The 21,583-nt window shown below is 46.2% G+C and overlaps 1 protein-coding gene across 1 annotated transcript in view; it reads left to right on the top strand.

Annotated features, from left to right (window-relative positions):
* Window positions 1-21,583, top strand: part of TGFBRAP1 (transforming growth factor beta receptor associated protein 1) — a 62,337-nt gene that overhangs the window by 17,622 nt on the left and 23,132 nt on the right. Inside the window, exons 2-4 of the mRNA XM_040454125.1 lie at window positions 1,603-2,304; window positions 13,062-13,256; window positions 15,585-15,739. Of these exons, the coding sequence (XP_040310059.1) occupies window positions 1,617-2,304; window positions 13,062-13,256; window positions 15,585-15,739 (1,038 nt within the window). The 5' untranslated portion in view covers window positions 1,603-1,616. The remainder of the gene's footprint in view (window positions 1-1,602; window positions 2,305-13,061; window positions 13,257-15,584; window positions 15,740-21,583) is intronic.

Raw genomic sequence — 21,583 nt, 5'->3', positions numbered from 1 at the left:
TTTCCATAGTCTCTGTGAGGATGAGCTTGCGTAAACGAGTATGAAACTGCCTGGGCTGGAGGAGGTTGTGTGTGGAGTGAGTGTCTGGCTTATGTTTCAGTCTATCCTTCAGAGGAGATGGACACAGGTTACACGTAGCTAAGGGCAGAAGACAGCATTATTTCATTTCTTGGTGCCCGGCTTGGGAAATAAAAACTGAAAGTAGGCTGGGGCTCTGAGAGGGATGTATTAAAGATTAGATCACAATCTTTTATCGAGTACTTGCCATGTGCCAGACAGGAAGTATTTCGTGTGAGCTGACTTCCTTAAACCTCAAAATACTGTATGGAGTAGGTGCCATTATTACGTTCGTTTTACAAAAGAGGAAACTGAGGCCTGGAGAAGCCGAGTGACTTTCCCAAGGTCACATAGCTAGTAGGGGACAGGAAGATAACTCTGATGGTGTCCAGTGGAAACACCGCATCCCCAGACCTGAGATACCCTCCTCCCTGGGGATTTTACTGACTCAAGGAAAGGGACCGGAGTGCAGCTGTTGCCGCCCCTGTAGACGGGGGGTATGAGAAATCATAGCATTCTCCATTCTTTCTCGAATAGTTTGCAGAGGTCTTCCAGCCTTGGCTAGAACGCCTCAAAGGATTAAGGAATTTAGTCTGTCTGGAGGCAGCCCTACTTCTGGGCAGCCTGGAGTGATGGAAAAGTCCACCCAGCCTCTCCTAACTGACTGTATATCACTTTGGAACTAGATTTCTCCTTCCTGCTTGAGCAGATCGGGGACCCTGTGTGAGTTGCCTTCCTACTGGCCGAGAGATCAGGGAAAGGCCATCTCGCTCATTTCTGCTGCCCCTAGCTTTGTGGCACGTGAAACCAGAGTCCTCTTGAGAGGAGGAAGTAGGAAGGCAGGGTTGAGAGGTCGGGGCAGTCTGTCGTGCAGGGGGAGTCATCTGTGAACTGACGAGTGACCTTCTCACAAACCTGCTAGGTATCCCCCCTCCTTACCTGCCAGACACGGAGATTTGAGGCACGTCTTTACCACTCTGCATGAACACATTTCCTCGGGGAGCCAGAGAGGGTGCTGGGAAGAACCCAGAGGAGTTCAAGGTGTGGTCCCTGCCTCCGTGTTCCTGACAAGATCCGAGGGGCAGGATTTAACCACATGGCATAGTTGCGTCCCACCATTCCCTTAAATGCTAAAAAGGGGCCAGAGCAGCTCAGGGGAAGATTAATGAGGATCATTTTTGCCTTTTTCGAAAACATATCTGTCGTGTTGTCTCCGGGTGAATACGTGTGCTTGTCTTCCGCCTGCAGGTTCATCTCCCAAGAACAATGAGGAAACTCCGTGTAAATCCCAGCTGGGTTGAGAATGGGCAGGATGGCCTCAATTAGGAGCACACGCGTGTGCTCTCCTGCTGGGCTCTCCCATTTGCCTGGTGGAAGGAGACCAGGAAGGAGAGCTTTTCTTCTCTGCACTGTTTCTTACCAGTGTCGAATGGTTTCCTTTCACTGAGGTTGTAACTGAGGAATCAGGTACATTCCCTGTGACCTGCCATGGTTCTGCTTATTGTTCGTTACCCTGAATTAACCTTCCCTTCCCTCTCCCCGCAGGTCGGCCAGCAGACATGATGAGCACCAAGGCCTTCACGTTGGTCTCTGCCGTGGAGCGGGAGCTGCTGGTAGGTGACAAGGAGCAGGGGCACATCGAATGCGTGGAGTGCTGTGGCAAGAACCTGTACGTGGGCACCAGTGACTGCGTCGTCTACCACTTCCTGCTGGAGGAGAGGGCGCAGCCCGCAGGGACGGCCACGTTCTCTGCCACCAAGCAGCTGCACCGGCACCTGGGCTTCAGGAAGCCAGTGAGTGAGCTGCGAGCGGCCTCGGCCCTCAACAGGCTGCTGGTGCTCTGTGACAACTCCATCACCCTGGTCAACATGATGAGCCTGGAGCCTGTCCCCTCGGGGGCTCGCATCAAAGGGGCCGTGGCATTGGCCTTGAACGAGAACCCTGTGAGCGGAGACCCGTTCTGCGTGGAAGTCTGCATCATCTCGGTCAAGCGCAGGACCATCCAGGTGTTCCTGGTGTACGAGGACCGGGTTCAGATCGTCAGGGAGGTGTCGACGCCGGAGCAGCCCCTGGCCGTGGCTGTGGACGGCCACTTCCTGTGCCTGGCTCTGACCACCCAGTACATCATCCTGAATTACAACACGGGCGTCGCCCAGGACCTGTTTCCTTACTGCAGCGACGAGAAGCGACCCATCGTCAAGAGGATCGGGAGACAGGAGTTCCTCCTGGCAGGCCCCGGAGGACTAGGTGAGCCCCCACCAACCTTCACCTCCCGTCTGTCCGTTCCCTGTGCCGTATCTCCGTGAGCCCTTGTGGAGATCCGAGAGGGAGCGGTTAGCTGTGACGATAGTTACTACACTCGTAAAGGGTGTTTGCAACACTGAGGATATGTGGCAAGATGCAAACAGAACCGCGTAACCAGCATTTGCTACAGCTTCCTTAGATTGTTTTGTGAATGGAGGGTTAATGGAATAAACGGAGGCCCGTCATAAAGGAAAGCCAGCCTTATTTCGTGCCAAAGAGGAGCCTGCAGGTGGCTCCGGGGAGAAAATCCCTCAAAGTAAATAACTACCAAATAAGAGTCTGTAAGCCTGCTGCCTTACACGATTTTCTCATGTGTGTGGCTTTGTCAGTGGATTGTTTTTACTTTCCTTTATAAAGAGGAGTTGAGCTCTCTCGGAGGCATTTTCAAATGCGAAAACCTCAGTGCTCTGTCCCCAGTTTTATCGACTGTAGTGTGATTCCACCACAGTTTCTTGTAGCTAGCTCCTGGAAAGGGCTCTGTTGTATGGCCTTGCTAATTCTCTGTGCTGCCTAATCGAAATTAAGACTCATAACGGTTAATGGCATGGGTGGCTTGTACTTTCTTTCTGCCGTAGATGGCTCATTTCAGCATTAGTATGCGTCTGAGACATACAGGTGCTGGGGAGGGCGGGTCCCCTGACCGCTGGTACTCGCTAACCATAGTTTGGGTGTAGGTGTCTCATTTCAGGGTGATGGGCACAAACATTTTCTGGTAACAACAAAAGTTGAGGTCATGAGCTAGTGAGCATACATTGGCTGATTTTTACGTTTTTTAAACAGATTTTTTTTTAAATTTTTTATTAAAAAAAATTTTTTTTAACATTTATTCATTTTTGAGAGACAAACACAGAGAGAGTGCGAGTGGGGGAGGTGCAGAGAGAGAGGGAGACACAGAATCCGAAGCAGGCTCCAGGTTCTAAGCTGTCAGCACAGAGCCTGACGTGGGGCTCGAACCCACGAACCGTGAGATCACGACCTGAGCCAAAGTCGGACGCTTAGCCGACCGAGCCACCCAGGCACCCCAACGGATTTTATTTTTTTAAGGAAATTTGGGGTTCACAGCAAGACTGAACAGAGAGTACAGAGTTCCCATATGCCCACTGCCCCCATACGTGCACATCCTCCTGCACTATCCACATCCCCCTCCAGAGTGGTATACTTACGATAATGGATGAATCTACACTGACACATTAACATCACCCAAAGTCCACGTTTACATTCGGGTTCACTCTTGGAGTTGTACATTCTCTTGGTTTGGGCAAATGGAGCCATCTTTATGGTGCCATGCAGAGTATGTTCATTGTCTTTAAAATTGTCTGTACTGCACCTGTCCATCCCCTCACCCCCAGCCTCTGGCAACCACTGATCTTTCCAGAGTGTCATACAGCATGTTACCTTTCCACATTGGTTTCTTTTGCTTAGTAGTATGCATTTAAGGTTCCTCCATGGCTTTTCATGACTTGATAGCTCAAATTTTTACTTTCTGGGAAAAAATTCTTTATCCCAAACACCTTCTTCTTTAACAAAAATTTCAATTTTAATGAAAAAAAATTGTATTATGGAAAGCCTACATAAATATATATAGTAAAGAGAATATTATAATGAACTCAAATGTACCCATTCCTTGCTAGTTGTTTGATTTATGCACCTGACTGTTTCCTCTGCTCGATTATCCTAGCATCCTGGGCATCATAGCACTTTACCTATAAACCTTTCAGTATGTAGTTCTAAGTCACTTAAAAAAGGAAAAAAGAGGGGCGCCTGGTGGCCCAGTAGGTTGAGCGTCCAACTTCGGCTCAGGTCATGATCTCGCAGTCCGTGAGTTCAAGCCCCGCGTCGGGCTCTGTGCTGACAGCTCAGAGCCTGGAGCCTGCTTCAGATTCTGTGACTCCCTCTCTCTCTGCCCCTCCCCCACTCATGCTCTGTCTCTCTCTCTCTCTCTCCCTTTCAAAAATAAATAAACATTAAAAAAAATTTTTTTTAAAAGGAAAAAAGAGGGGTGCCTGGGTGGTTTAATTGGTTAAGCGTCCAACTTCGGGACATGATCAGGTCATAATCTCACTCACTGTTCATGAGTTTGAGCTCCGTGTCAGGCTCTGTTCTGCTTTGGGTTCTGTGTCTTCCTCTCTCTGTGCCGCTCCCCTGTTCACACTCTGTCTCTCTCTCTCAAAAATAAATAAGCATTAAAAAATTTAAAAAAAGAAAGAAAGCCACAACACCATTACATACCTAAAAATTTTTAACAGTAATTCCTTAATATCATCAAATATCAAGGCATGCCATATTTCTCCTGTTGGTTACAAATATGCAGAGAAACATGTAACTACCTATCTACATAAATTTATGTTTTAAGTATATGTTTATTTTTCAGCTTGATTGAATCAGACTCTGCAAGAGGCTAGTATACTGCAGTTGACTGATGTGTTAAGTTTCTCTTGGTCTGTGAGTCCTCTTAAGGTCCCCTCCCCTTCCCTTTTGATTTTTTCCTTAATTTTTTGTTGAAGAGGTTGGCTCATTTCACCTATAGCATCCCACGGCCTGCATTCTGATGATTGTAACCCCTTATATTGTTTACTATGTCAGGCTGACCTTCATGTTTCCTGCCAGCCTGTAATTAGGATGACAGGTTTTATCAGATTCAAGTGTTTTTTATCGCTTGTTTTGGGGAGAGAAAAGGCTTCGCGGTAGGACTTCCATACGGTTGTGTAGTTTCTTTTTTTCTCTCCGTGATGTCAGTAGCTATTGGTGAGTGAGATGTAGATCCTTAAATCATGGCGGGGGCGGGGGCGGTTGCTAAATGGCAACATTCTGTTTCTGCCCATTCCTCCTTCATACCTTAACTAGATTGCCTCAGTGAGGAAAAACTTCTTGTATTTGGTCGCCCCCAGGTACATTGTGTAAGACAGGCAGAACAAGAAGGTGATCCCTTCTCATCCAGAATGACATTTTAAAAAGTATCTTTACGCTTCATGGATTCAGACCCATATGGTACGTTTCAGTCTATCTGTGCTTGGTGGGGGGTTTATCCAGGTTGACTGCTGAGCCCCCTTCACATGACCCTAGAAGTTTGATGTCTTCCTTGCCTTCTGGTGTGACAAGGGGTTCCAGGTTCATTTTGTGCATTTCCTGCCCTAGATCTGGTTTCAGCCATTTCTCTAAGGACCCCTGATGTTTAGAGACCACAGTCTGGGTGCTAGAGCTGCTTGTTGTGCATTGTTTTGAGGTCTCTTCAGTGGACAGGGTTAGAAGGATGCATTTTTTTAACGGTAAAGTCCATTCTGAGATCCTATTGATAGAACCACTTCAGGGCTGCAAGGGCATTGACCTCATCTGTCTCTTAGTAAACCCCTAGCCCGACATGGCTGTTCCTTTGATTTATCTCACAGGACACACAACAGAATGACAATACTGACACCATAGTTCCCATAGTGTAATGGCTGGAAAAAGTTTGATTGTTATAGTTCTTTTTGTCCTCAGGGTAGGGCATATATAACCTGTCAGGAATGTGCAGTCACATTACTGTGTTCTAAAGTCCCTTGGAAGAGTTCCCCTCTGTGTGGTTATGCCACCACCTGGATATACAGTTCGATTAATTTGTTTTATTTTACTTTGGATATTTAGGAATTGCTTTATTTTATTTTATATTTTTACATGTAAATATTTATAAGGTCCAGCTCAGGTGGATGCAGCAAGGTATATTCAGAGAGCTGCTATCCTGTCCCCTTCACTTACTCTCTTCTCCCGTAGGTAACTTTTATTTTTAGAGTTTATCCTTTCATTTTTTTTTTTAATTTTTTTTTCAACGTTTTTATTTATTTATGGGACAGACAGAGACAGAGCATGAACGGGGGAGGGGCAGAGAGAGAGGGAGACACAGAATCGGAAACAGGCTCCAGGCTCCAAGCCATCAGCCCAGAGCCTGACGCGGGGCTCGAACTCACGGACCGCGAGATCGTGACCTGGCTGAAGTCGGACGCTTAACCGACTGCGCCACCCAGGCGCCCCTATCCTTTCATTTTTAAGGGAAAAATACAAACAGAGGTGTAAACATTTGCATCTCCCTCCTTCGTGGCTTTATTATTTTATTTTAATGTATTTTGGAGATCCTTTTGCTCTGTAACACAGAAATATTCCTCACTTCACAGTTGCACGCTCCTTAGTCGTGTGGGGGCACCATGGTGGTTTTAAATCCCCTATCGGGGCCTATGGGTTTTTGCCAGTTTTATGGTATTAAAAGGACTTACCTTTTTGTATTTTCCTGATGGATCTGTGGGAATGCCTTCTATAAGTAGGATCATTGAGTCAAAGTAGATATGCATGTGACTTTTGCTAGGTATCACCATATTCCTTTGATTAGAGATTGTCCCATTTTCTAGGGCGCCTGGGTGTCTCAGTTGGTTGAGCGTCCGACTTCAGCTCAGGTCATGATCTCACAGCTCGTGAGTTCAAGCGCCACGTCGGGCTCTGTGCTGACAGCTTGGACCCTGGAGCCTGCTTTGAATTCTGTATCTCCCTCTCTCTCTGCCCCTAACCCACTCACATTCTGTCTCTGTCTCTCTCAAAAATAAATAAACATTAAAAAAAATTTTTTTTTAAAGATCGTCCCATTTTCTGTTCTCCCCAGCAACATATGACGATGCCTGTTTCCCCTCAGCTCTGCCAACAGAGTGGAGTATGTTGTCAGACTTTTGTGTTTTTCCCAGTCTGGACATAAGAAATGGGATCTCAATGTAGTTAATTGCATTTCTCCTATTAGGAGCAAGAGTGAACATTTTTCATACATTTAAGAGTCATTTGCATTTCTTTTGATGGGAATTATCTGTTCTTTTCTCTCCCCATTTATTTTGTGTTCTTTACCTATTTAGATACCAACTTGTCTGGTGTATGTTTCAAATATTTGTTTACAGTTTTTGCTACATAAAAGCTTTTCTTCAACATTTCTATATTATCAAATGTATTAACCTTGTTTTTCACTTTATTGCTTCTTGATTTTGAGTCATAATTAGATAAGAACTCTACCACTGAACCACCAATCCAAGCAATTTTGAGTCATTGTTAGAGGTTTCCTTCTCTTCCGGTTATGGACAGATTTACCCATGTTTTCTGCTAGTACTTTTATGGCTTCCTTTTTTTTTTTATAGGCAGAGTATAAGGAATGGATTCAATTTTGTCTTTTTCTGTATGACTGTCTGTTATGTCCACAAACTGATGGCAGAACCCACCTTCTATCACTGATTTAGGCAGCTGCCTTTAATGCACTCTCAATCTATGCCACTGGGCCTGTCTCTGGATTTTCTGTTTTGTTCTGTCAGTGTGCTTGCCTGCTTATAAACCAGTAGCTGACTGTTTCCATTATAAAGGCTTTATAGTGAAAACATTTGACTAGTGTCACTTGTAAGTGCTTTCATATGTTACCTGTATACAGCTTCTGTATACGGCATAGCCATCACACCATCGTTACGCGACTTCAGAAACTGAGTTCAAATAAATGAGTGTAATGACTGCGAATGCACCTTTCAACATGTGAAAGCTATATATTTTCATTTTGCTGTCGTTTCTCCCTGAAGACGGTATGTGCTCACCCCCCGTGTCCTGAGAAACCACTCTTCCCTTTTTGTGTTAGCTTACATCTTCCCATTTTCAGCAATACTTGGTTGAAATTTTCATACTGTGATTGAGCACTGTCACTTTCAACTCTGTATTTTGCTAATCCTTCTTGGAAAATGCAGACGGTTTAGCTACTCCTGACTCCGTGTGGCCCCTTCCCCGCTCCCAGCTCAGAGAAGGGGGTCCTCTGACATTTAAAGGGTGCACAAGATGGGGCGCCTGGGTGGCGCAGTCGGTTAAGCGTCCGACTTCAGCCAGGTCACGATCTCGCGGTCCGTGAGTTCGAGCCCCGCGTCGGGCTCTGGGCTGATGGCTCAGAGCCTGGAGCCTGTTTCTGATTCTGTGTCTCCCTCTCTCTCTGCCCCTCCCCCGTTCATGCTCTGTCTCTCTCTGTCCCCAAAATAAATAAACGTTGAAAAAAAAATTAAAAAAAAAAAAATAAAGGGTGCACAAGTTGAAAATAATGCTTTTTTTAAAAAAGATGTACAATTTACACATTTGTTACATTTGCACTTGACTCTGACAATATAGAGACAGTAGAATTTGTCACCTGCTTAGCAAGTGTATAATTAATTAGTGTGTGTTAATAACAGTGCCTTCTGTTCCTACGTGGTTTTGTGGCACCTTATGCTGTTTGACCTGGGCCCCTCAATTGCTAGTTCTTGCTCTGCTCTTTTATTCTAGTGATGTCTTCTGCTTTTTGGGTGTGTAGAAGCCTTTGTTCTTGGCCTCTGGTTTCTGCCCTTTTCATTTTGAGAACATTCATGTCAGGGCCTCTGCGCTGCATACTTCCTAGGTCGGGCGATACCCAGCCATAAGCGGGAAATGCAGTCACCCGGATTTAATGCCAAGATGAGGCTGGACCACGTCTTGCTGTCCACGTTCCCACGAGAGTGTGCTGTTCAGAACACGGTTACTTGACGGGAAGTTTCGCAGCATCTCAGGCTCGCTGTATGCTGGTCCCTCCGGGGGGTTATGTTGGCCAAGTGCCTGGCTGAGTGGCGTGCCAGCACCTGTGCCCTTGGGTTCTTTTCAGCTGGCTGGCTCTCAACACACCGAAAAGTCAGGATAGTGCTAACTGAATTTCCTCCTCCAAAGCTAAGTCCTCATTCCAGATTCTTCATGCTTCCCAGAGCTCTGCACCTCGGGTTTCTCTCCAGCATTTTTTAATGCTGGCTGAATACTTGGGCGATGCAGCTGGTGGGCCAGTTCAGACTGTAATTATGTCCTCTCTGTTACTGTAAAACACTGGAAATGCCAAACCCCGTGCCTTCAGTCCCAAGTTCGTCTACCTCTGGGACAGTAGCAGACGGCTCTTACTGATCGGTTCCGCCTTCTAGCTCTGAGTTTTCTTGGTGGAGTTTTCCGTGTCTCCACTGAACTCCTGACTTCTTACCTGCTTTGGAAAGAGCTGAGATCAAAGGGGCCTCACCAGCCTCAGGAGCAGCCAGCCCTTGGTTGCGCTCTGCAGAGACGTTTTCTGGTTTCTTTCCTGTCCTCCTGTATTCCACTGTGGCTTTGGGTGTGCTCAGTGCACCAATTTGTTCCCCTTCAGGAAGCATGCTGCTATCGCCCGAGAAAGCGCTGGAACCCCAGGCTCCCCTCTCCCAGAAGTCTGTGACCTTGAGTTCGTGAAGTGCAAACATCGCCTCCTACCCGCATCCTAATCTCTGTTTCATTTTAGACTCCACGTGGTCGTGTTAATCCCGAGGCCAACAGCCGCATGGTGGCCCTTGACTCACCTTCTGTCTTGTTCCCACTGAGTCAGATGCCAGGTTCCCTGATTCAGCTCTGGAAGTCACTTCCCCCTCCGTTTTGCCCTTGCGCTGGGCTGACCGAGGCCTCCTTCCTGGTGGTGGGCAGCTGCCTGGCCTCCCCTGGGTCCCACTCCTTGCACACAGCCCCCGTCCCCACTCCTGCCAGGCTGGCCTTCCGAAGCACCTGTGACGTGTGACAAACACGTTTTGTTACTTACCGCTTTACTGCTCAGCCTGACTACAGCCCGCACGTCCCATTCCGACACCGACTTGACTTTCCGACAGGGTTCACCCTGTTCTGGCGACACATGCCCTCCCCCACTGCTGCCCCCTGTCCCGGTCACCTTCCTGGTGCAGGCTGCTGTTTGATCGCTGGGCTCTGTCTACACTTGAACTCTGTCAGCACTCAGAAAGCTTTTTACACCTTTCTGTGCCCTGGTCTTTATCTCCTGTGTGGTAATTTTTATTTTACGAATTTCCCTGTACCCCTTCACCACTTGTGAATCCTTGAAACGCTGGTCTATCACTTGGTATCTATCTCTGTGCTCCATGTAGTAAGAGTTCACTGAATTGAAATCGCTACTTGGTGTTTGCCCTTTTTTCATTTCCACAGTTAATAGGCGAGCTTTCTTCTCTGTGCGTGATGCGCTCAGCCAGAGCCACGTATTCTTTTAATGTGTTATATACTCAATTTTATGCTGTTACTAAAAACATTGCAGTGACCATCTTGGTACTTACTAATTGGCGCTAGATTTAAAAGTAGAATCAATTAAAGTGTAAGTGTATACTCAGGGGCGCCTGGGTGGCTCAGTCGGTTGAGTGTCCGACTTCAGCTCAGGTCATGATCTCACAGTTCACAAGTTCGGGCCCCACATTGGGCTCTGTGCGGACAGCTCAGAGCCTGGAGCCTGTTTCGGATTCTGTGTCTCCCTCTCTCTCTGCCCCTCCCCCACTTGAGCTCTGTCTCTCTCTGTCTCTCAAAAATAAAGAAAAATAATTAAAAAAATTTTTTTCAATAAAACAAAGTGTAAGTGTATATTCAGTTTTGGTAGATAATGCCAAATTATTCTCCACAGTGTGTTTTCCTTATAGCGATACTGGTGTCATCAGTCTGTAACCTTTGGCCAATCTGATGGATAAAAGTTGTTTTTTGACTGCTTTTTTTTTTTCATTTAAATTTGTGCTCCTGGTTATTAATGAATATGAGAATCTCTTTATGAATTTATCAGCCATTTGCATTTTTTGTCTTTTGTGAATTACTAATTTATAGCCTCTCTTTCTATGTTTAGTCTTTTTCTTTTTTTTTAATGTTTATTTTATTTATTTTTGAGAGAGAGAGAAAGAGAGAGAGTGAGAGTGTGAGGGGGAGTGGAAGAGATAGAGAGAGGGAGAAAGAGAATCCCAAGCAGGCTCCACGCTGTCTGTGCAGAGCCTGATGTGGGGCTCGAACTCACAAACCGTGAGACTATGACCTGAGCTGAAACCAAGAGTCGCACATTCAACCGGCTGAGCCACCCAGGCGCCCTGAGTTAGTCTTTTTCAAAATGATCTTTGGAGACTTTGAAGGGTCAAAGGGAAATATGTAAGGTCAGAATGGTTTACCTTAGGCAGTTGTAACTCCTTCGTGGGACACATAACACACACACACACACACACACACACACACACACACACAGTAGGCTTAGTGTGTTATCCTCTTTTTTAAAAAAATAATTTTTTAATATTTCTTTTTTGAGAGAGAGAGCACAGGTGGGGCAGGGGCAAAGAGAGGGGGACAGAGGATCCAAAGCAGGCCCTCCACTGACAGCAGCGAGCCCAGTATGGGGCTTGAACCCATGAACTGCAAGAGCCTGACCTGAGCCAAAGTTGGACACTCAACCCACTGAGCTACCCAGGCGCCCCAGTGTTCTATCCTCTTGTCAGAGTTTCGGTTCTTGCTACCACTTGCCCAGAGCCCATAAGTAGCATGTTAAGCAGGGTCCAGCAGTGTTCAGAGCAGTGTCGTTCTTCATGGAGGGCCTCAGCGTGTGTCCGTTGAGAGCAGGGCACATACACCCCTGTGGGTCCTGCGTGATACCCATTTTCAGGAACCGCCTAATTTAGAGGAACAGAGCTATGTCTGTACTTGGTTGGCTGCAGTATGTTTCAGTCTTTGTAACTACAGAAAATTTAGGTGAGTTGACGATTTCATGGGTTTAGGAATTTTGCTCATATGGTATAGTTGAGATATTTCCCCTTGTCCTTAATCTTAAAGCTGTCTCCAGATCTCTTCCTGTGTCTCCCCTGCCCTCTCTCCATCCTGTATAGTAGAAACCATTTGTCGTTTGCAGTAGCAGCTGACGATTTGCAGGCACCAGCATGCTATTTTAAAGGTGTTTTATGTCAACTCGTTTGAAAACCAAGTTAAAATGAATTGACTTTCCTTCGTGAATGTATTAATTTTGGTAAACCCAGTATCTGTGGACTGTATATGTGTAGCTCATTTAGAAATGGCTAGTTTGGTGCTTTATGTACAAGACAGATAAGCAGTCATTTGACGTGGAACTTACAAACACTTAACAGCAGTCTGTCTCGAAGTGCAAATCTGGTTCTCTCCCTGCATTGTAGAGTATGTATGTCCAGTAGTAGCCTTCAGCTCTGAGCAGGGCCCGCTCCTTATGAGACACCTTGTGGAGTGCCTGGCACATAGTAGGAGCTCAATAAATATCTGAGTGACAGTGTTCAGTATTCATTTGACAAGGAAGAGCTGTAACTTAGAGATGCAAGCCAGTTGGAAGACTGGATATGAGAGTGAGCTTGCGAAGCTGCTTAAATTGTTTGGAGGTAACTTTTTCCCCACAGGTGACGACATGTGCTTTATATACCTTCGTGTGGGTATATGTAAACTTTTTTCAAGTTCATTTTTTAAAATTGTATTTTAAAGAGAGAGAAAGAGAGCTTAAGCGGGGGGAGAGGGACAGAGGGAGAGAGAGAGAATCTCAAGCAGGCTCCACGCTCAGCACGGAGCCCAACACGGGGCTCAGTCCCACCACACTGGGATCATGACCTGAGCCAAAATCAAGAGTCAGGCGCTCAACCGACTGAGCCACCCAGGCACCCCTAAGTTCATTTTAAGTTAGAAGTAAATACAAGGTAGACATTCAGGGGGAGGTGGTTTTCTACACAAAAATGAAGCCATGTAGGGGTTTTCACACCTGCAGCGTAGGACATCATCCTTCCTCTCCTGAAACATAACGAAGGAGGGGATGGTGTGCGTTCTGCGTCCAGACACGTCTACGGACAGAAAAAAATGCCATACTTATTTGGAGGCCCGACTGACCCTTCCTATTTTTATAGGCATGTTTGCCACGGTTGCCGGTATATCTCAGCGAGCCCCTGTGCACTGGTCGGAGAATGTGATTGGGGCAGCCATCTGCTTCCCGTATGTCATAGCTCTGGATAACGAATTCATCACGGTGCACAGCATGTTGGACCAGCAGCAAAAGCAGACCCTGCCCTTTAAGGAGGGCCACATTCTCCAGGATTTTGAAGGTACCACTTTACACAGAAATCATAATGGAATTTCGTTATCAACCCTCTTGTGACATTTCTACAGTAAACGTTATTAAGGGTCCATCGGAGCCGGGCCTCATGGTAAGTTTGGAAGATGCACAGGTGACGGTGGTGCAGTCTCTGTGCTCCAGGGGCCCCGAGGTTAAAAGGAGACAGATATTTGAACAAATAGCTGCGGCAGTTTAAGAGCTTGATAAACACAAAGCAAGGCCAATTGGGAGAGCAGAGGAGGAATTGTTTCCTGGAAATAATCAGGGAGGGCTTCCTGGAGGAGATGGCATTTGAGCCAAACCTCTGAAGATGAGTAGGAGTCAGCCGAGCAGATTTGGTGTGAAAGAACCTTCAGGTAGAGAGAAAGGTGCCTGCTGAGAGGGAGCCCTGGGCTTCAGGACATGCAGGCAATTCACTGTCACTGGAGTACATCACGCGTGAGGAGGCCTGGCATGACACCAGGCTGGGGCAGACCTGGGCAGTCGGGAGGGACCTCCCCTCGTGTGCAGCCGTGAGCTGGGCGAAGGATTTATTTTACTTTTCCTAAATTTTATTATGAACATTTTTTTTTAATTTTTTTTTAACGTTTTATTTATTTTTGAGACAGGGAGAGACAGAGCATGAACAGGGGAGGGTCAGAGAGAAGGAGACACAGAATCCAAAATAGGCTCCAGGCTCTGAGCTGTCAGCACAGAACCCGACACGGGGCTCAAACCCATGGACTGCGAGATCATGACCTGAGCCGAAGTCGGCCGCTTAACCGACTGAGCCACCCAGGCGCCCCTATTATGAACATTTTTAAATGTACTGAAAAGTTGAAAGAAAAACAAAGTGAGGCACCATGTACCATTGACCTAGACTCAACACTTATAAACATTTTGCTGAGCTACTTAAAAATAAGTAAAAGACATCATGCCATGTAATCCGAAATACTTCAGTGTGCAATCTCCTAAGAATTAAGGTATTTCCCCATGTAACCACAAAGCCCTTTTCACACCTTAGAAAGTGAGCCATGTTCAGATTTCCCCAGTCGTCCTATGAATGCCTTGTATATTTTCTTCAAACCAGGAACTGATCTAGATTTGTATGTTACATGTGCCACTTAAGGAGGTTAGCTCACCAAACATCGCCCTTCCTGTTCTGGATGCTGGGGATATAAACTTACTAAGACTCTCGGCCCCCACATTAAGCATGGCGTATCTAGTCGGGGGCCCTGACACATGCATCAGGAGTGCGTGTTTCGTAACACTATCATGGTGCCGTGTACATCGAGTGGCAGAGGTGGGCACGGGGTCACAGGCACATAGAGGCTGCCGACATAACCCACCATAGGTGCAACCAAGGGGAGACTCCTTGGGAAAGGGGACCCCAGTGCAGAGAAGGGACAGCATCTCCTCTGAGTATGAGAAACGTTACTTCGGCCGTGATATAGAAGGCAAATAACCTGGACAAGAGAGCAGAGTGGAAAGACTTAGGAAGATGTGACAGTAATCCAGGCGAGGAAAGATGAGGCCTTCAGGCAGTGGGGCCAGAATGGAACAGTGGGTTCCCGGGAGAGAAAAGCGGAGGATCAGAGAAGGGTTGGCTGATACCCAGTCATCCTTCAGACAGGAAGAGAAGATCGTTCTGTTGCTTGCTGCGGACAGGTGATGGTTTGCTTCAAGAGCATCTCCAGACGGGAGCGGAACTCAAGGCTTTGGAGCCAGAGCGCAACTTGCTTTGCAGCTCTAGCTTTGTGGACTGTCTGCACCGGGTCTCCCAAGTAAAACGAGGGCGATGGGTGATGGGGTTGGCCACAGGTCAGGTGAACTCACGGGGCTGCAAGGAAATGATTGAGGTCACGCCAAGACCTGGGCGTATTAGGGTGGGAGGTGAGTATGAAGTACGGTTCAGAATGTTGTGTCGTATAATCTTAGTTTCCTATAAACTATCATGGAAAGAAAAGAATTCTTAAAAAAACATTTTAGGGGAAATATATCATAATCTTCACTGATCATTTGCCATAATTGATCTGTACAGCTTCTTTGGGCTTTCTGTTATGTATCTACTCAACTGATTTTACATTTACCCACACTTTTGAATAAACGGGCAAAAAAGCCTGTCTCGTACTTTGGAAATGTGGTATTAGTGTCGCCCCCCGCTTTTTCTGACCATTGGCAGTATGTGAGGAAGAAAAGAGAAGCACTGTAATTGACAATTTCTGAAGGGATTCTGTGTTGAGAGAACCGTGATGAAATCAGTCATCAGATCAGTAACGATCCTATTGGGAAGAGCGTGTGTTCTTTCTCTTTCCGACACTGTTGATTTTTTTCCCAGGAAGAGTGATTGTCGCCACAAGTAAAGGAGTTTACATCTTGGTTCCGTTACCCCTGGAAAAGCAAATACAGGATCTTCTAGCAAGCCGTAGAGTGGAAGAGGCTTTGGTTTTAGCCAAAGGAGCCCGGAGGAACATTCCAAAAGAAAAATTTCAGGTTTGTAATTAGCTGGTTACAAGAAAGCATGCCTCCAAGCCACCGGTTAAGAAACACTCAGATTTCATTAACGTACGTCAGCCCTCTCGATGCACCGCAAGATTGCTTTCATGTCTGTTAGTTTACTTCCTCAGCCCGTTCACATCATACAGATATGGAGGCAAGTTGCAGTCGGACAGCTGGACCAAGGTCTCACTGCTAACAGAGGCCGAGTAATTCCTGTGTCTGACGTATATAACACGTTGTGTTTCTAGTCAACTTTCTTCTTCTGTGGGCCTTCAGAGAGGCAACATCAGCTTCATTTGTCTCCTAATTTAGAATTTGTGTTTGTTGGGATGGGGTTGAATTTTAAAAGTTTAGGTTTATCTAAACTATAGGAAAAGCTTTGTGAGCCATGCTCATAAACTACCTAAGACTGCAGAAATCCATCTGGTTAATTTCCGTAGAAGGGCACTTTTAATGCCCTTGAGGCACCAGCTTTAATGTGGTTGGTATGATAAATAAAACCAATCCAAGGATCATAAGGTATTCTTACATCCAGTGGAATCAGGTTCCCTAAAAATTGCTTCTCGGTCAGTCGTTAGTTAGTTCACATTACTCTACATATTTGAAAATAATGAAACATAGTAGGGTGTGTGTATGCTTCATTGAATATGGAAACTGATCATGAAAAGTTCTCATGACTTAATCATGATCCCTTGATGGTTACCCAGCAGTCAGATTTCCACATGACTGAGTGATTGTTGTGGAGTGAAGTAATGCCTTCTGGCCTCAATTGCTTTATGCTGTCAAATGAAAGAAGACCAGACGTGTAATTTATGGTTATGGGTATGAAAGAGAGCTTTTTTTTTTTTTTTTGAGTATAGTGGACATATAATGCTATGTTACTTTTAGGTGTACAACATAGGGATTCAGCTTCTCTAAATGTTATGCTGTGCTCACCAAAGTGAAGAGGCTGTCTTTTCTATGTTGAAAGATTGATGAACCTTCCCTCTATTCCTGACTTTTTAAAATTTCAGTCCAAGTTAGTTAACATATATAGAATTTAGTGATTCATCACTTACATATAACACCCAGTGCTCATCCCAACAGGTGCCCTCCTTAAATGCCCATCACCCATTGAGGCCATCCATCAGCCCTCTCAGTTTGTTCTCTTATATTTAAGAGTCTCTTATGGTTTGCCTCCTTCTCTGTTTTTATCTTTTCCTTCCCTTCCCTTCCCATATGTTCATCTGTTTTCTTTCTTACAATCCACATATGAGTGGAATCATATATTTGTCTCTCTCTGACTGACTTATTTCGCTTAGGATAATACATTCTAGTTTCATCCACTTTGTTGTAAATGGCAAGATTTCATTGTTTTTGACCACCGAGTAATATTCCATAGTATACATATACTAAATTCTTTATCCATTCATCAGTTGATGGACATTTGGGCTCTTTCCATAATTTGATGATTGTTGATAACACTCCTTTGGATAAATACCTACTCGTGCAATTACTGGGTTGTAGGGTAGTTCTCTTTTTAATTTTTTGAGGAACTTCCATACTGTTTTCCAGAGTGGCTGCACCAGTTTGCATTCCAATCAACAGTGCCAAAGGGCTCCCCTTTTGGGGCACGTGGGTGGCTCAGCTGGTTAAGTGTCTGGCTCTTGATCTCGGCTCAGGTCATGATCTCACAGTGTGTTTGAGCCCCATTGGGCTCTGTGCTGACAGTGTGGAGCCTGCCTGGGATTCTCTCTCTCCCTCTCTCTCTCTGCCCCTCCTCCACTCTCTCTATCTCAAAATGAAAAAAATAAACAGCTTCATAGTTTACCAAAAAAAGGGGAGGCTCCCCTTTCTACACACCCTCGCCAATATCTGTTGTTTCCTGAGTTGTTCATTTTAGCCATTCTGACAGGTGGGAGGTGGTATCTCATTGTGGTTTTGATTTGTATTTCCCTGATGATGAATGATGCTGAGCCTCTTTTCATGTGCCTATTGGCCATGTGCATGTCTTCTTCGGAAAAGTGTCTGTTCATGTCTTCTGCCCATTTCTTCACTGGATTATTTGGTTTTTTGGGTGTTGAGTGTGATAAGTTCTTTACAGATTTTGGATACTAACTTAATGTCTTCTCCCATTCCGTCAGTTGCCTTTTGATTTTGTTGATGGTTTCCTTCCCTGTGTTCCTGATTTTTGAAAGTGAGACCAATCTCCTAGTGTTCAGCAGGGGGCAGCAGAGGCAAAAAGAAGAGAGCTCTTCAGTTCAGGACTGGTGCTGTGCTGAGTATACTTGCCTCTGCAGCCTGTGCATCAGCTCCTGGTGGGGTGGCTGGGCTAGGAAGGGTCAGGATCAGACCTCCGGAGACTCTGAGGCCTGCCCCTGCCCTGCTTGCTCTTGGCCCCGGGAGCTGCCCCAGGGGACGTGTTGGGTGTCTAGGTGGGCCACACATCGGAGTGCCCCCTCTTTGCATACACACATGTGCACACGTTAAGTGTGCAGCATTTTCTTTTGGGAAGGTGCAGTGTTCTTTGTGTGATCTTTTCTCCCTCGCCTCTCCTTTCACCAAGTAGCGATGTCCAGTCGATATTTGGCTCATATTAGTCATCGTCTTGCTCAGGTGTCATCCGAGCGTCATCTTAGTTTCTCATTTGGAGTTTTTTCCTTTCTAACATGCTCCCTGCCGTCTCCTGGTTGCTGCAACCTTGTATATCCAGACCTGGAAATACACCTTCAGAATGATCTCGAATTCACCCCATATTCCCAGTGTCTGTTGCTACTGCTGACATGCAGACCCTTCTCCTATTTTGTATGAATTATTTTAACTGCCTCCTTTGTGTGTGTGTGTGTGTGTGTGTGTGTGTGTGTGTGTGTGTGTTTGTGTGTGTGTGTGTTTGGTCCATACTCCATGCCACTGTGGGAATGATCTTTTTGAAATACAGACTCCTTTGCCCAGAGTGCTCCAGTGGGCACCTCATCCACACTTTTTTTTCCTTCCCCTTTTAAAGAGAGCACATGCGTGAGTAGGGGGCGGTGGGCAGAGAGACAGAGGGAGAGAGAATCCCAAGCAGGCTTCACGTTCAGTGCAGAGCCCTACGTGGGGCTTGATCCCACGAGCCTGGGATCATGACCTGAGCTGAAACTAAGAGTCGGACGCTCAGCCGACTGAGCCACGCAGGTGCCCCTCATCTGCACCCTTGAAGCGCCCGTGGTCTGGCCCGACCCACTTCCATGAACCCGCATTCTGCCTGAAAGGGTAGAGGGGGCAAGGGAGCCAACAGCTCTTGAGCCCTTCAGCATGCAAACACTCAGCGAGGCATTTCAAAACATTTTTAATTCTCGAAACGATTTAGAAGTAATCCACACCGCTGTCCAAAGACGGGAGGCAGGACAGCTGAGATGGTTTCGTGTGTGACACCTATCTGGTTGCATCAGCGCTGGCCCCCTAAAACAGTGCTTCACCCTGCGTGCTTTCACACACCTCCGCTTTCTCCTTTGCCTGACTTAGTATTTATGCTCGTGTCCATTACTGGGGTGCACATCCATACTCGACAGTAAGATTCTCTCTCCATCTCTGCCCCTCCCCTGCGCTCTCTCTCTCTCTCTCTCTCTCTCTCTCTCATTTAAAAAAATAAATAAAAAAAAAATAGCATGTCAGTTTTGTGTCACTGACTTCTGAACTAGGGAGGGATTTATCAAGAAGTTTAACTCTGGGACCGGGATTAAAAGAAGAATGCTTCTAGAGATCCCGAAGGGCGAGAGTTTAGATCTTTAAGAAAGTCAGGTTTAGGGGTGCCTGGGTGGCTCAGTTGGTTAAGTGTCCAACTTTGGCTCAGGTCATGATCTCACGGTTGGTGGTTCGAGTCCCGTGTCCGGCTCTGTGCGGACAGCTCAGAGCCTGCGGTGAGCTTTGGATCCTTGTGTCCCCTCGCTCTCTGCCCCTCCCCCACTCATGCTCTGTCTCTCAAAAATAAACATTAAAAAAATTAAAAAGAAAAAAGAAAGCCATGTTTAAATTATAGTAAAGTTTAAGACGTCATAAAGAAAGCAGCAGTAAGGAGACCTTATATTATAGACAAAGGCTTGTGCCAGAAAGTTCTCTTGATTTGTGTTGTGTGCTATGGATAGTATTCATAATTAAGGTTGAACTCCTGATACCTGTGGTTTTGTTTTTGTTTTTTTTTTCTATTTCACCTGAAACTCTTCGAGTATGTCTCTTTAAGAGACAAAATGTCCCCTTTGAAATGTAAACACTGCACGGTCTGCAGAACTCCCTGAAGTCATAACGAAGTCCTTTATGGAACGATGTCCCATCGACATATTTCCCCAGTTGTCCCATAAGTGCTTATGTCCCACCATTATTTCTTTCCCTGGGGGTCCCCCTCCCCACCCCCCGCCAGGCTGTGTGGTCAGGTGACTGTGCCTGAGCCACCTGGGAGGGTCCTGTCCTCCAACTGCCGCCACATCTTTCGTATATGTGCCCAGGGCCCTTTGTTCCATTTGCCTTTTGTTTCCTAGGGATTGCTTTTGGAAATTTAATTTTGTCTCAGAATTATGTAAAATATTTGCCTAATTCAGAAGTCAGATCAACCGAAGTCCATTTAAAGGAAGCTACATTCTTCCCTGTCTTTTGGTGTGAAACTTGCAAATTTTGTTCTAACGGTGACTGTAAGAGTATTTACTTTATAAAAGCCTTTTGCTTTTCTCTTTTTCTTGCTGGGGGGAGCTCCTGCTGTCTGCTGGTTGCCCGCTTTGAGCAGCTTTTGGAAATAGCTGGTAACCTCTTAGCACCTTCCCCTTCTCTCCCCCAGCATCTGTGTTCAGGTAGCATCCCTCTGTTCCCAGCGGGTCAGCGAGCATATTGCACTTCGGTTTCATCTCCCCATTTCCCCCTCATGTTCGATGGTCGTATTTTCTCTACTGTCTCTTTCAAAGCCTACAGCCGTCTACTGTCTCCCGTATCTTTATCTGTCTTCATTGAGGGGAGGTGTGTACCAGTCGCTCACCAACACGTTTCATGCTGCTGCTTCTCCAGTCTTCTGGTGTTTTGAAGCAATCGATCCTCCGGGAGATATCTCAGGATAAGCACGTGGGAACACCGTCCCAGAGACTCTGCATGTTGGTTAACAGTTCACCTGCAGCCTTTGTGCTTGCAGGCCAGCGAGGCTGGATAGAAAACATTTGGCTCACACTGTCTTTCAATGAGGAACTGAAATGAACTCCACCATTACTTTTCGGCACAAAGCATCGGCGAATATTGGGTGACAGTCTGAATTCCTTTCCCTTCTGGGACTTGGTCCTTTGCCTCGAATGCCCAGAGAAGTCTTTCCTTGTCTTTAAAGCTCAGTTTCTCATCGTTGGCACTTACTGGCACATTGGAGCTGGCCATGGCCCCTTCCACTGCCATCCGCAGATGGCCTGCCAGGCTTTCGGGTGGTTCCTGATAGTGGCTTGGGGACTCTGGCTTCTGTGGCCCCACAGCCTCTTTTCCTCTCTGCTCCTCCCCACAGTTTCTAACACCACCCAGTTCCCGTAGTTGGGTGGTGACTTCTCCCCAGCGGCTCGCGCTTTTGGGTTTGTGGGTACGCTGTGTGCCACTTCGTGCTGTTATAAATGTTGTCAGCGAGTTTCTGGTTTTGCTGTCCCAGCTGTTTTTGTGTGTTTGTTTTTAACTCATGGTAAAATACACGTTAACATAGAAATTACCATCCTAACCAGTTTTAAGTTTACAGGTCAGTGGCCTTAGGTACGTTGGGCAGCCGTCACCACCAGGCATCTCCAGAACGTCTTCTCCTCTTACAGAACTGAAACTCTGTCCTCATTAAGCACTAACTCCCCCTCCCGCTCCCCGCGGCAACTCCAT

Source organism: Herpailurus yagouaroundi, unplaced genomic scaffold (genome assembly GCF_014898765.1).
Source record: "Herpailurus yagouaroundi ecotype Mexico unplaced genomic scaffold, PumYag 210, whole genome shotgun sequence".
Classification (NCBI taxonomy): domain Eukaryota; kingdom Metazoa; phylum Chordata; class Mammalia; order Carnivora; family Felidae; genus Herpailurus; species Herpailurus yagouaroundi.
Note: the sequence above shows the minus strand (reverse complement) of the source record. Positions and strands in the feature narration are given on the sequence as shown.